The sequence below is a fragment of the Brachyistius frenatus genome, unplaced genomic scaffold, assembly GCF_029030835.1.
Source record: "Brachyistius frenatus isolate BFR_SWC_R1_liver_20210118 unplaced genomic scaffold, ASM2903083v1 Contig_311, whole genome shotgun sequence".
In the NCBI taxonomy this organism is placed as follows: Eukaryota; Metazoa; Chordata; class Actinopteri; family Embiotocidae; genus Brachyistius; species Brachyistius frenatus.
This window is the reverse complement of record NW_027210910.1, coordinates 129,426-143,273: the sequence shown is the minus strand read 5'-3', so window position 1 is coordinate 143,273 and position 13,848 is coordinate 129,426. Positions and strand designations below refer to the sequence as shown.

At 40.9% G+C, this 13,848-nt stretch overlaps 2 protein-coding genes across 2 annotated transcripts; one reads left to right on the top strand and one right to left on the bottom strand.

The window, feature by feature from the left end:
• Positions 1-3,929: 3,929 nt before the first annotated feature.
• tmem216 (transmembrane protein 216) lies at positions 3,930-7,232 on the bottom strand. The gene is made up of 6 exons (XM_069722992.1): positions 7,188-7,232; positions 6,510-6,523; positions 6,340-6,433; positions 5,012-5,104; positions 4,171-4,372; positions 3,930-4,101 (listed from the first exon to the last, which is right to left on the bottom strand). The coding sequence occupies exons 1-6, from the start codon at positions 7,195-7,197 to the stop codon at positions 4,086-4,088; spliced, it is 429 nt and encodes a 142-aa protein (XP_069579093.1). The 5' UTR covers positions 7,198-7,232; the 3' UTR covers positions 3,930-4,085.
• Positions 7,233-7,958: 726 nt separating this feature from the next.
• tmed9 (transmembrane p24 trafficking protein 9) lies at positions 7,959-13,262 on the top strand. The gene is made up of 5 exons (XM_069722991.1): positions 7,959-8,128; positions 9,908-10,008; positions 10,263-10,388; positions 10,542-10,688; positions 11,184-13,262. The coding sequence occupies exons 1-5, from the start codon at positions 7,975-7,977 to the stop codon at positions 11,331-11,333; spliced, it is 678 nt and encodes a 225-aa protein (XP_069579092.1). The 5' UTR covers positions 7,959-7,974; the 3' UTR covers positions 11,334-13,262.
• Positions 13,263-13,848: the final 586 nt, after the last annotated feature.

Sequence of the window (13,848 nt, the reverse complement as noted above, 5' to 3'; positions counted from 1 at the left end):
CTAGTAAATCATCATTTTCTGCTTTCTGTCAACACAGCGGAGAAGAGACACACACACATCCATCAATCTCCACAAGCCCCGCCCCTTGCCTCTTGTCAGGCTGCTCTGCTTCTGATTGGCCGCTTCACCTCACAGCCTCGTTAAGTGTAACAACTTCTATATTAATGAGTTTTTCCTCATAATAGTAAATGATGACTCATTTGATGCAATTAGAACATTTACAAGGTGATCAATCAAATTTATTTACATGATTACAAAAGCTCATCAATGATTTCTGCAGAACTGAACGTCAGTTGTATTTATGTTGCACATTTAAACAAAACAAGCGTCAACTACACAACATCAAACTCAATCAACACTATCACATGGACTTGAAAGATTTCAGCGATTAAAAAAACATCTAGCAAAATTAAAGAAATCAAAGATGATATTCAGAGGAAAATACTTTTACGTCATAACTTTAGATACTTTTCAGGTTATTGATACAATATATGATCAACAAATAAACTCCTCGTCCTCCTCCTCCTCTTCCTCGTCTCTGTCCCATCTGAAGGGTTAACAGCAGCTCTCAGAGGACTGGTGGAGCTTTACTGACATCTACTGGTTCACTGGCAGAACTACAACTAAAAACAGGAAACCTCAGCAGAAACAATAAGGTTTGTTAAATTATTGTTTTCAATAAACAAGAATATTACATTTTTAAGAAAAAATCAAATCATCTGTAAACGTGGACACAAACGATGTTTTCCAGCTCATATATAAATCTACACAATCAGTAAACATTCATTTGTTACAACTATTTATTATTGCAAACTTTATTATACATGTATTTTGAAATGAATGCTTGTCTTTCAACAAATATAGTTTTGCTGAGTTAGTTGTTTTTCAGTTCAGCTCTTTTATTATGACAAAATTATCTCATAATCACAAGAAAAATCTTATAACTAGAAGAAAAGTGTAGAATGAAGATCCGCGGTGAAAGTTGAAAACTGTCCGCTCAGCGTTGAGAAAAGTTTCTCTGTTTCTTGTAATTGATTCGATCTTCAGTCGTCTCAGTGAACTTTTTGTAAAAAACCTCTTTTCATTGTTTCTACGAGGTTTTTGGGAAGCGACCGTCTCCCGGTCGTCCTCCGAGTGTTCAGATCTTCATCTCCGACCGATACGAACGAAACCTGGACGACTTGGTTCAACGTCGAGTTCTTTTTAAAGTGGTTTCTGGTGAAGAGAAACGTGAACACACGAAGAGATGGAGGTTTTATAATAACATTGATTTGGGACATTTTTTAAGGGTAAAGACTAAACGTTAAATCTAAACTATCTTCCTCCATGTGTGCTTTAATTTCAACTTTCTAAAGAAAACTAACTGCATGTCATTTATTATTCTGGGTGATCATTTGCATTTTTACGTTCCTGAAACAACAGAAACAGAAAATGAGATGAACGACTGAAACTCATCTTTTTTAAACCGGTGTCCCACGCAGACCTTCTGGTGTTTGACCAGACTGGAGCCTGAAACCTTTTCAGAACGCCAACAGACGCTCGCAGGAACATTTTCAGTTCCAGCCGTCGGCCGGCGTGAAGCTGCAGAACTTTACGGTTCTTTACGTTCACACGTAAAGAACCAAAAAAATGTATTTCATGAATGTAAAAAGTTGAATTCTGGTGGAGAGACATGAAGTCCAGAGATGGAGGTGTGATCATAACGGAGGAGTTTTAAATATGATTTTTGAGAGTCAATACTAAACTATGTTGGTTTTTATTCGTCTGTTCTCCGAACGACAGATATCTTTTTAAAAAGCCCTTTGAGCTCCATATTTAAATAAAAAGACGTTAAAATCGGTGGCGAGTCGAGAAGAAGCCGCGGTTACAAACGGTGTTCAACAAAGTGGCACAATTTAATTTGCGTGGCTGCGATGGACTCGGTAATGAAACCTCTCCGCTTTAAGTTCCGTCTACTTTATATTCACAGAGCAGCGAGAGAAGCAGCCATCGTGGCGACATGCAAATACGCTGATCTCTTTAATACGAGCTTTTCGTCCAATCGGACGGCGGCGTTGACAAGCAGAACAAATGCCCCGCGAGCACAAACATGTGCAGGTCAGGAGGAGCGGCGCCGATGGACGAACCACAATCCAACTTCCTTTATCCGCTTTTCAACGCCGCCGGTCTCATTCTGCCTGTTCGCTTACTGTTAAATTAGTCATCTGAGATTAGAGACGGCTTAAAGGACGAAACTTTCCTTCAGAAATGGATCAAGCTCAGCTGCTTTATGTAAACTGAACATATGCAAAAACTAAATGTGAGGAAACTTAGTTTTGTCTTTTGATGGAAAGTCTCATAAGTTTCTGCAACTAAATAAACCGCATTCGTGCTTTCAGAAAGTTTTCTTCGACAATATCAGAAATAAATTCAGCAATTAAAACCCAAAAAAATCCAAATCAGCAGCATGTGAAGTTAGAAGAGAAGAAAGAGGATGGAAACCTGGAACGGCAACATACAACACGTATGATGCAGGAAATGGACATGAAATGAGACGTTCGTTAGCGTCGGGGCTAAAGGAGATATTAGCTAGCGTCGGGGCTAAAGGAGATATTTGTTAGCGTAGGAGCTAAAGGAGATATTTGTTAGCGTAGGGGCTAAAGGAGATATTTGTTAGCGTAGGGGCTAAAGGAGATATTTGTTAGCGTCGGGGCTAAAGGAGATATTTGTTAGCGTCGGGGCTAAAGGAGATATTTGTTAGCGTCGGGGCTAAAGGAGATATTTGTTAGCGTAGGGGCTAAAGGAGATATTTGTTAGCGTAGGGGCTAAAGGAGATATTTGTTAGCGTAGGGGCTAAAGGAGATATTTGTTAGCGTAGGGGCTAAAGGAGATATTTGTTAGCGTTGGAGCTAAAGGAGATATTTGTTAGCGTTGGAGCTAAAGGAGATATTTGTTAGCGTAGGGGCTAAAGGAGATATTTGTTAGCGTCGGAGCTAAAGGAGATATTTGTTAGCGTAGGGGCTAAAGGAGATATTTGTTAGCGTCTAAAGGGGCTAAAGGAGATATTTGTTAGCGTAGGGGCTAAAAGGAGATATTTGTTAGCGTCGGGGCTAAAGGAGATATTTGTTAGCGTAGGGGCTAAAGGAGATATTTGTTAGCGTCGGGGCTAAAGGAGATATTTGTTAGCGTAGGGGCTAAAGGAGATATTTGTTAGCGTCGGAGCTAAAGGAGATATTTGTTAGCGTCGGGGCTAAAGGAGATATTTGTTAGCGTAGGGGCTAAAGGAGATATTTGTTAGCGTAGGGGCTAAAGGAGATATTTGTTAGCGTAGGGGCTAAAGGAGATATTTGTTAGCGTCGGAGCTAAAGGAGATATTTGTTAGCGTTGGAGCTAAAGGAGATATTTGTTAGCGTAGGGGCTAAAGGAGATATTTGTTAGCGTAGGGGCTAAAGGAGATATTTGTTAGCGTTGGAGCTAAAGGAGATATTTGTTAGCGTTGGAGCTAAAGGAGATATTTGTTAGCGTTGGAGCTAAAGGAGATATTTGTTAGCGTAGGAGCTAAAGGAGATATTTGTTAGCGTCGGGGCTAAAGGAGATATTTGTTAGCGTAGGAGCTAAAGGAGATATTTGTTAGCGTAGGGGCTAAAGGAGATATTTGTTAGCGTCGGGGCTAAAGGAGATATTTGTTGGGGCACCAGGTCTGCCTGCAGAGCGGCTCCTCACAGCGCCCCCTGTCTGCTGGACACATGTTGGAGAGAAGTTGTACATTAATGTCTCGGTGAACCTCTTCAGATTGATGCCGATAGATAAATGAACTTCCTGTTGTGTCCCGGTGTCGCGTTGAAGACGGCTCACCCGGATGTCAGAGTGGGCGGGGCTACAACTGGTGGGGGCGGGTCCAAACGGATCCAGAAGGAGCAGCACCAGCAGAGGCCGCCAGAAAGACGAAGTAGATTCAACCTTCTGTTTTATTTCTTATTTATAAAAACACATTTAGTAAAAAACAATAGTAGAAAATATCCAACAGATTTACAGAGTTTCTATTTACATCTGGTTATAAATCTTCGTGTCCGACGTGTCCAACGTGTCTCCAGATGTTTTGTCCTTCAGTACACTTTGGACCTACAGGAGACACGAAGGGTCAAACAGAGACTGAGCCTGAATATTTCCACGTCTCAAGAGGATGTTCACCTGGAGAAGGAGGAGACGGCAAGCAGTCCGAGCAGGAACTCCAGTCCGTAGAAGCAGAGCAGCGCGGCGGCGAGGACGAACTCCAGCCGCAGGACGAAGGTCTGCAGCAGCAGGTAGTAGACGGCCAGCGCCGCGCAGGGGAGGAGCATGAAGAGGGAGGCGCAGGACGCCAGGGAGCGCTCGCACAGGTTCCCCTTCCAGCCTGGGGGGGGGGGGGGGGGGGGGGGGGGGGGTCTGAGATCACATGACTGTCTGCTGTCGCCATTAAATAATGAAACTAAAACAAACAACTGCAGGTTGTTTTTTCTGCTCCAGGAGGCGGGGCTTCAACACGACGGCTCCGCCCCCCAGACCAGCAGAACGAAGAGGACAATCGTCTCAAAGATAGTTTTTCACGTAAATCTCTGTTTTAAATCTGCTGACACACATTCCCGCTCCGGTCGGATTAGACGCCAAAAAAACCTGAGCGTGCTCAGTGGGCGGAGCCGGGCTAACTTCCTGTTTAGCTTTGTGCTAACTTGAATGAGTTGAATCGTTTGGGTCCTGACAGTTTAAAACGATTCGTAATCACGTTGTGACGCTAAAAAACGTTTTTTTTATCGGCGCCGACGGTCGACTACGTTGAGACCTGTGAGGTCAACAATGTTGTTGTAATGACTCTCACTGACAGCAGGGGGAGACAAAGCCTCCTTTCCACTGACAATACCAGCTCAGATTTTTTATTTGTATTATTATTATTTTTATCCGTGAACGGAACCTGAACTATTTCTAGAATCACCTTTCGTGACTTTTAAACGTAAGAAACATCAAACTTTTCCTGGTTTGAATGAAAATATTTCACCGTAGAAGATCCGAAGACTCTCGAGAGCGAGGAAGAGCAGCAGCAGCGCCAGATCCAGAACCAGGTTATCGGACGGGTACGGCAGGAGAAGACCTGCAGGGGGACGGACCGGAGGACAAAGAATAAATCTGTCTCTTCATCATCATCATCATCATCACGCGCTCCATCTTTAACAAGTAGTTTCATGTTTTTTATGAAACGCTCGTTTAACTTCATGCTTTTTCTCTCCCATAGTTTCTGCTGCTCCAACAGTTCTTCTCTTGTATCTCTATGCTGTCCTTTTCTCTCTCTGCTCCCTTAAAGAGTTTTTCCCTCCTTCACACTTTATTTCTGATAATTAAGTTTCTTTAATTTAATTTAAAAATTTCTTCTTAAATTTTGGTCACAGGAATCCAGATTTTATTGACAGAACTAAATTTAAAATCAAAATTTTATTAAAAAAATCCTGCCACTGATCCGCAAAGCAAACGGGAGCAGCCGTCCAATCAGAGCAGAGCTTCAGACCCGAATACAGTGAACCCTCGCTATAACGCGGTTCACCTTTCACGGTCTCGCTGCTTCACGGATTTGCATCGTGCATTGTGTTCTGCATTCTGATTGGCTGAACAGTCTCTCCGCTTCTTCTCTACCTGTTTGTCAATAACGTTGCGGTTTAATATGTACACGTACGTAAAACAGCTTGCCAAATTAAAAATAATCGATGGTGGCATGTCGGTTTATAAGAATCTTTTTGCCCAGAAGAAAAAAGAGCGACAACAACTACCGATAACTATGTTCTTCTCTCGAAAAACCACACCTGCACCGCCGGCTTTAGAAGAAAGAACCGCTGCAGAGCGGAGTCAGGATGCAGCGGCTCAGTCAGAAGAGCAGTGAAATACACGAGTCACTATTTGTCCTACTGTACTTTGTATTTGTTTTCATAATCATTTTTCATTTCCTCCCGTTCTAATCCAATGACTCGGGTCGCAGTGGGGCGGTGCCGATCTCAGCAATTTGAAGCCTTCAGTTCGTATTGATGATTAAAATTATTATTTTACAGTACAGTAGTTATTTGTAAAAAAAAAAACATTTATACAGTACTTTTATTTGTTAAACAAATGCTTGGGCCTGTAAAAAGGTTTTGTTCTTTGGTTTCAATGTATTATGGAGTATTTCATTGTATAATAATTGTAAAAAAAAAAAAAGGTTACTACTTCATGGATTTCACCTATCACGGTTTCTATTTGGAACGTAACCCCCGCGATAAACGAGGGTTCACTGTATACATAATCAATGAATATCAATCAATAACAACAACAACAACAACAACAACAACAGTTGTCAGACACCTTTGTAGACGAACATGAGGATCTCGGCCACGTAGAAGGCAGCGAAGTACCAGACGTTGAGGTGGAGGAGGACCTGCAGGGGGGTGGAGGAGAGCTGAGGGACGGAGACGGTCAAGGACAACAACAGAGACAGACAGGAGAGACAGAGCGGTGCATCATGGGAAGGATACGATTGGTCGGGTCCCTGCAGATAAAACCCAAAACAGGAAGTACAGGTTATGATAATAACAATAACAATAATAAGCTTGAGAACAGAGCAGATCAAAAATGTGAAACATCAGCTGATTCTGTTTCTTATTAAATATGATTTTAAAATTACGTTCGATCACTTTTGAAGCACGTTCCTTTCTAATAACTTGATTTTACAGGTAAGTTATTAAATATAAACATGAAATAATATCTCTTTGCTTCTAAAGACACACTAAAGTCTCTTTAAAACCTTTTTTTTTTAAAGCAGCATAATGTCCCTTTATTTTATTTTGTAAAGTGGAATCCAGATAAAGTTCAGGTTTTATTTTGAAATGTTTTAACAGGTTATTTTACAGCATTAAAAGAAGATCGGAAGTTCCAGTTCCCCCTCAAACTTCCCTTTAAAGTGCCTTTAAATCTTCCTGCTGCGTTTTAATATTTAATATTAAATATCTAAATACTAGTTCTGCTGTTAGCCGGCAGCTAACGATCCGAACCGGACGTCCACCGACGTTTAGTTTAATTATTATCAGCTGCTGTTTGTCTACAAACGTCTTTAAAATAAAAAAATAAAAACCGGCGTTGAAATGTTGTAACTTTATGAATGAACGCTGCAGATGAAGCGGTTTATTTAACACAAAGAATAACATGACACTCACCGGTCGCCATGTCTGGTTGCCGTGGAAACAGCTTGGGGAGGAAGCGTGTTTCTTCTTCTTCTTCTTCTTCTTCTTCTTCCGATTAAACCTGTAGCGCCGCTGACTCACTGCCTCCTAGAGGCTGCAAACTGTACTGCCAGACCCAAGCAGGGTTTCTGATACTTTTGCTTTTTCTTCTTTATTGATACGTAAACAGTTTTTAATTATTCTACCACATGATCATATACGTAATATTAATTCATGCAATTATTTTAAACCAAAATAAATGGCCTAAATATAAAATTTAATCAAAAACTGTTAAACCTCTTGTGAAAATCCAAACAATCTTGACTTTTTACATGTGAATAATGCTTTAATAAATAGGAAACGTAGCTGAACATTTTAATTTAGAAATGTATATTCCAGTATTTCAAACAGTAGATGCTTCCAGAATAATATCACATGTTTATCTTTTAATTAGTCAATCGATCTATTCATTTTTTGCAGCTAATCCACGTCCAGTTCGCTTTAATTTAATGATATTATTAGTCATGTGGTTTTATGCCGCTGAAACTTAAATTTTGTGACAGATTTGTGTTATTTTTTTATTCCTGTTTGACGGTGAAACAGGAATTAAAAAGTTATATTTAACAGAAACTGTTAACGTTGCTTTAACGGCCCTAAAGAACTACAACAACCAGCAGCCCCCGCGTGCGGCGCGCTGATTGGCCGCCGCCGCGCGAAGGGTTGACGTGGCACTGCCGCTAGCCGCGCATGCTCAGTCGGAGAGTTCTGGCCCGGCAGGAAGATGGTGTCGGTGAGGCTCAGGATGCGCTCGTGTTTGTTTTCGGTGTTGCTCCTGAACGTTTTCCACAGCTTCGTCTCCTCGTTGTACTTCCACATCGGAGAGACCGAGAAGAAATGTTTCATCGAGGAGATCCCGGACGAGACGATGATTATCGGTGAGTGTCGGCGGCGCGAGGAAGGACGGGGAAGCCGCCAGCTAATGCTAACGGCTAGTTAGCTCACCGGCTGTCGTGTCGTCAGAAAGTCAGAAACACGAAGTTCTGCTGAACTTCAGGAAACTCTGACACGAACTCAGGGTTCTGGTTCTGGTTCTAGTTCTGGTTCTAGTTCTGGTTCATGTTCTGGTTCTAGTTCTGGTTCTGGTTCATGTTCTGGTTCTAGTTCTGGTTCTGGTTCTGGTTCATGTTCTGGTTCTAGTTCTAGTTCTGGTTCTGGTTCATGTTCTGGTTCATGTTCTAGTTCTAGTTCTGGTTCATGTTCTGGTTCATGGCTCCTGTCAGTCACACCCTCAGACATTAGTTGCACCGATCACATTGATCAATTTCAGCATTTAGGAAGTTCAGATATTGGAAACAGAATAAAAGTGAATTTTCACGCTGAATAGTTTCCTTAAAAACACAAATACAATAATAAACACGTGGAGAAGAGAAGTGAAGAGAAGTGAAGAGAAGTGAAGAGAAGTGAAGAAGAGAAGAAGTGAAGTGAAGTGAAGAAGAGAAGAAGTGAAGAGAAGAGAAGAGAAGTGAAGAGAAGAAGTGAAGAAGAGAAGAGAAGTGAAGAGAAGAAGTGAAGAGAAGTGAAGAAGAGAAGTGAAGAAGAAGAAGAGAAGTGAAGAGAAGAGACGAGAAGTGAAGAGAAGAAGTGAAGAAGAGAAGTGAAGTGAAGTGAAGTGAAGTGAAGAAGAGAAGTGAAGTGTCACTTGTGTTCCTGGTTCTAAAAGTGGTATTACAGTGATTAATTTTCTGAGTTTATTTTGCACAAATTAAAAACACGATTTTAAAGATTTAGAAAATACAAAGTTTACATAATAATATCGCCACATAAAAATAATGGAAATAAAATAACAGAATATATGTTACAACAATCACAGCAAAAAGAGTCAAGTCTATCAAAGTGAGTATGATGGATGACAGTTTATATGTGTTGCAGCTATGAACTAGAAGTTAAACGTGTTTTTAAACACCTTTTTAAGCATTCAATAGAGGAACAGCTGTTTGTCAGATGGGAGAGGCCATCCCATAATTTTCTACCACTGTATTGAATTTGAATCTGCATGTGGATGAAGGTCTGAGACTTGGTGGGTAGAATAAAGAGTTTTAACCTGTGAATTTGCTTTAAAGGAAAGTCTTAAACTGTTTGTGATTATTTCCTTCATTTGAGTATATTTTATAAATAAAATTGATATTGTAAATGGTGAGAATCTGTAGTTTTGACGATGTGATTTCTGGAGGATCAAGATTTTATTGAGGATTGTAGGAGAAGTGCCTTTTGACCTGTTTAGTATTATTGACCCACTTTTATCCACATTAGATGATTTATTGATGAAATGTGTCATCGTGTAAATTGTCTGTCAAAAGTAGAAACGTCATCTGTACGTGTGGTTCAATGAAGGAATGCTGAATAAATATAAATCATAACTTTCAGACATTGATTATTATGAACTTCAATGACACAAAACGTCTTTACTTCTTTTCTCCAAAACAAAAAATGTTTGAAGACTTTTTTTTAACATATCGTCCATCAATCAAACTACATGTTTCATATTTGCTGTTAATAGTTTCAGTCTGAATTAAAGATCCTGGAGAAACATGCAAAAGTATGAAGCTGAAACTTTTGGTTATTTGGTCATTTTTTACTCAAACAAATGTGTGTGTGTGTGTGTGTGTGTGTGTGTGTGTGTGTGTGTGTGTGTGTGTGTGTGTGTGTGTTTTCAGGTAACTACCGCACCCAGCTGTACGATAAGCAGCGAGAGGAGTACCTGCCGGCCACTCAGGGTCTCGGGATGTTCGTGGAAGTCAAAGATCCCGACGACAAGGTGAGCGCAAACATTTAGACCAAAAAAAGTCACGGTGCCGACCCGCCGGTCCGTTCAGGACTTCTAACAGTCCGGAGGAAACGGGCCGGCGGCATCTCGGTGTTTCAGCTCCTCCCCTCCGGGAGGCGCTGCAGAGCACCGAGACAACCACAAACAACAGTTTCTGTCTGCTCAACACGGAACATCTTCAACATCCAACCGCGTCGGCACCACAGTTTATGTATTTATCTTTTATTTGTCTTCGTGTGTTTTAGGTGATCCTGTCCCGGCAGTACGGCTCAGAGGGCCGCTTCACCTTCACGTCTCACACCCCCGGAGAGCATCAGATCTGCCTTCACTCCAACTCCTCCAAGTTCTCGCTGTTCGCCGGAGGAATGCTGGTGAGGAGACGCGTCATCGCTTCTCTCCTTCCTGCTTCCATCTGTTTACATTGATGAAAGTTGCGTTTAGCGACGTGCAGCCGGAGGTTCTGGAAATACAAACCTGCGTTAGATGGTCTCACTTCCTGTTGTGTGTCTCCGTGTGCGCCGCAGAGAGTTCACCTGGACATCCAGGTGGGAGAACACGCCAACAACTACGCCGAGATCGCCGCCAAAGACAAACTGACGGAGCTGCAGCTGAGAGTCCGTCAGCTGGTGGAGCAGGTGGACCAGATCCAGAAGGAGCAGGACTACCAGAGGGTGAGTGGGCAGACACGACCCGGACAGAACCGCCCCGACATCCATCTTTGATATTTAACACAGATTTATTGATTAAAACAGTCGTAGCTTCTAAATCTGCTGATTGATCCAAATGCTGAAACTCCCGATTCAGATCGGTTTAAATTAAAAATCCGACCGACATCGATTTTACTCACGAAAAATATTCCACAACAGATTTATCGGACGATGTTCTTTATATTTATATTATATACTCGAAGGCCGCACAGTGAAGTCGTAATAATGTCTTAAACGACAGCATGAAAAAGCTTCCAGCAGACAAACACTTCAGCCTCCTTTTTACTGGCGGTCCCGACCCGACCCGACCCGCTGAGGTCAAACGTGTGTTTTAGTACCCGGTTGGGCTGCAACATGAAGAACCGCTGCACAAACCGGTTCCTCCCACGAGTTCAGAGCGTCCATCGATAAAGACAGTTTCTGTCTCCGATGTCTAAACGTCTGTCCGTCCTCCTTCAGTACCGAGAGGAGCGGTTCCGTCTGACCAGCGAGAGCACCAACCAGCGGGTCCTCTGGTGGTCCATCGTCCAGACGCTCATCCTGGTGGCCATCGGCATCTGGCAGATGAGGCACCTCAAGAGCTTCTTCGAGGCCAAGAAGCTGGTGTGACTGTGTGTGTGTGTGTGTGTGTGTGTGTGTGTGTGTGTGTGTGTGTGTGTGTGTGTGTGTGTGTGTGTGTGTGTGTGTGTGTGTGTGTGTGTAACTGTGTGTGTGTGTGTGTGTGTGTGTGTGTGTGTGTGTGTGTGTGTGTGTGTGTGTGTGTGTGTGTGTGTGTGTGTGTGTGTGTGTGTGTGTGTGTGTGTGTGTGTGTGGTCTCTACTGATGGATGCAGTACTGAGCGGCGGTCGCTGCTGTTGCCGAGGAGACGGGACACGGAGAAATCCAGCTGCACGATTTGGCTCGAGAACAACATCTGTATTATTGTTGTTATTATTATTGTTGTTGTTGTTTTTCTCACGAGCCGTCGGGATCACGTGACGTCTGTATTTATCGGACTGGCGGTCGGTCGGTCTCAGATTCCGACGGGTCGTGTTTTCGTGTCCCGTTGAATCGTCGTCACGCGGCGTCCGATCTCTTTTATTTCTTTGTTACTTCCTGTTGGCCGTGACGTTACTGATGTCGTTCACGCAAACAGATTTACACGAGACGTCTGAAATTATAATCTGGATTCATTGAAAATAAGTTTGACATCGACAGATCGTCTGGTTTTCAGCTGCAGTGAAATAAAAGTGGCTGAAATATAATCGACATTAATATCTTCGTCAAAATTGAAGATAGGTTTTCGAAATTCGAAGAGTCGTAATCGAGACCTGGAATTATGGGATGTTTTCTCATGATTCTGAGATCCTTATGATTTCGTAATAACGAGGTCTTTTTGTTTTTAAGAAAATAGAAAGTCATAATCAACATGATAAAAGTTGAGAATTTTGTTTCTTCTAGAAATAAAATGTGTTCCTGTGAAACTGAGTAAAGTTTGTTAAATTACATTTGTTCTTTAAACTCCAACGAGATTTAAACCGTAAGAAGCAGCGAAGACAAAGAAAAAAAACACGAAGCCACCAGATTTTTACAGAAGTGGAAGTAAAAATAACTCCAATGTTTTCAGAGTCAGTTCGTCGACCGGTTTAAAGACTCAAATTGATTTTGGTTAAAAACGTCTTTAACTTTACAGAAACTCGACATCAGTCCCAGAAACATCGAATCGATGTCAGCGTTGAACTTTTCCTGTCGAGTCTTTTGTTTTTCATTTCTGTCAGTGAAATCCGACCAGAGATCGTTTTCTGTTTGTTATTTCGTACGAATGAATCTGTTTTTGTTTTTGTTTTTGTTTTTCTTCACGTCCGTACCGAATGTACGTTCCCGTCAGTCTGATTCTGGGTTGCTTGACGACAAATGGAAAATCTTAAAGAGCCGCCGTGAGGAGGTCTGGTGAAGAAAAACATCCAATTTAATCAATTAAAACACCGAAAAAAAGTTGTGTTTAAAGCAGAAACCTGGATTTATCTTCTCGGCTAAATATTCAGCTGACGTGAATCTGCTGAGCGAGAAACACGTAAAAATAGTCTCTGATTTTAAGACGGCGTCACGCGCAGTTTATTTTCACTCTGTTGTTTTTCCCGCTTTAGTTTTGGGGGATTTTGTTGAATTAATAAAGATAATCAGGGGATCGAGTTTCGTCGCTGGTATGTTTCAGTTTGCAGAAAAGTTTTTGGGATATAATTTAAATTAAGTCTGGTGAAGGTTTTTGTCTGAAAGAGGGCTTGAAATTATGTTGTTTTTTTTAGAGTCTACGTGAAAAATCGACGGTTGCACTCAAAATAAAAGTTTTGTCACATTTCTTTTGAAGCGCGGTGTGAATGATTGACAGAGTTTTCTTTTATTCTTGTAATATTCTCACCAGAACTCAGAAAGTCACTTTGAAGAGTTTTTATACGCTGTAAACTATATTGTATTTTGAGCGGGAAAAATATTTGAAACAAAAACATTTGAGAGAAATGTGACTGCAACATGTAATAAAATGAAAAACAAAAAACAAAACTGTCTGGTTCATAAAATACACTACTTCATATTTTTTTCCTCATTATATTTAAAGAATATTTATATTTTGTGGATTAATTTAATTTACAAAATACAATACAAATCCTTTTTTTTTTTACCTTTAATTTGCATGTGAAAAATTCTAGAAATTACACTTTAATGTTAAAATAAATGTAGAAATCATCACAGTTTGAAAGTTATTGGTATCTTCAGTGGTTCTTCAGTAGAGCTACCACAGCCAATCAAAGCCAGTTTACTTATATAAAACAAATTAAACTTGAAGTGCTTTAAAGAGGCATAGAAACAAAAAATAAGGTTATTTTTTTCAAAAGGAAAATTGCATTTAAAACAAAAATAACTCAATTTACTCAAGCTCAAATTCAAGCTATTTGTACCTGAATATTTTCTTTTCTTGTCAATGTTTGAAATAGGTGGAGGTCCATCTGGTTTAATTTAATATTTTATAAGACGGTCATACATTTTAAATGTAAACCATAATGTACAACCTGAACCATATACTGTAGTGGTTATACGGTGGTAAATAAATATTACAGAGGCCTTAGAATTGGTGTGCTGTTCCTTTAAT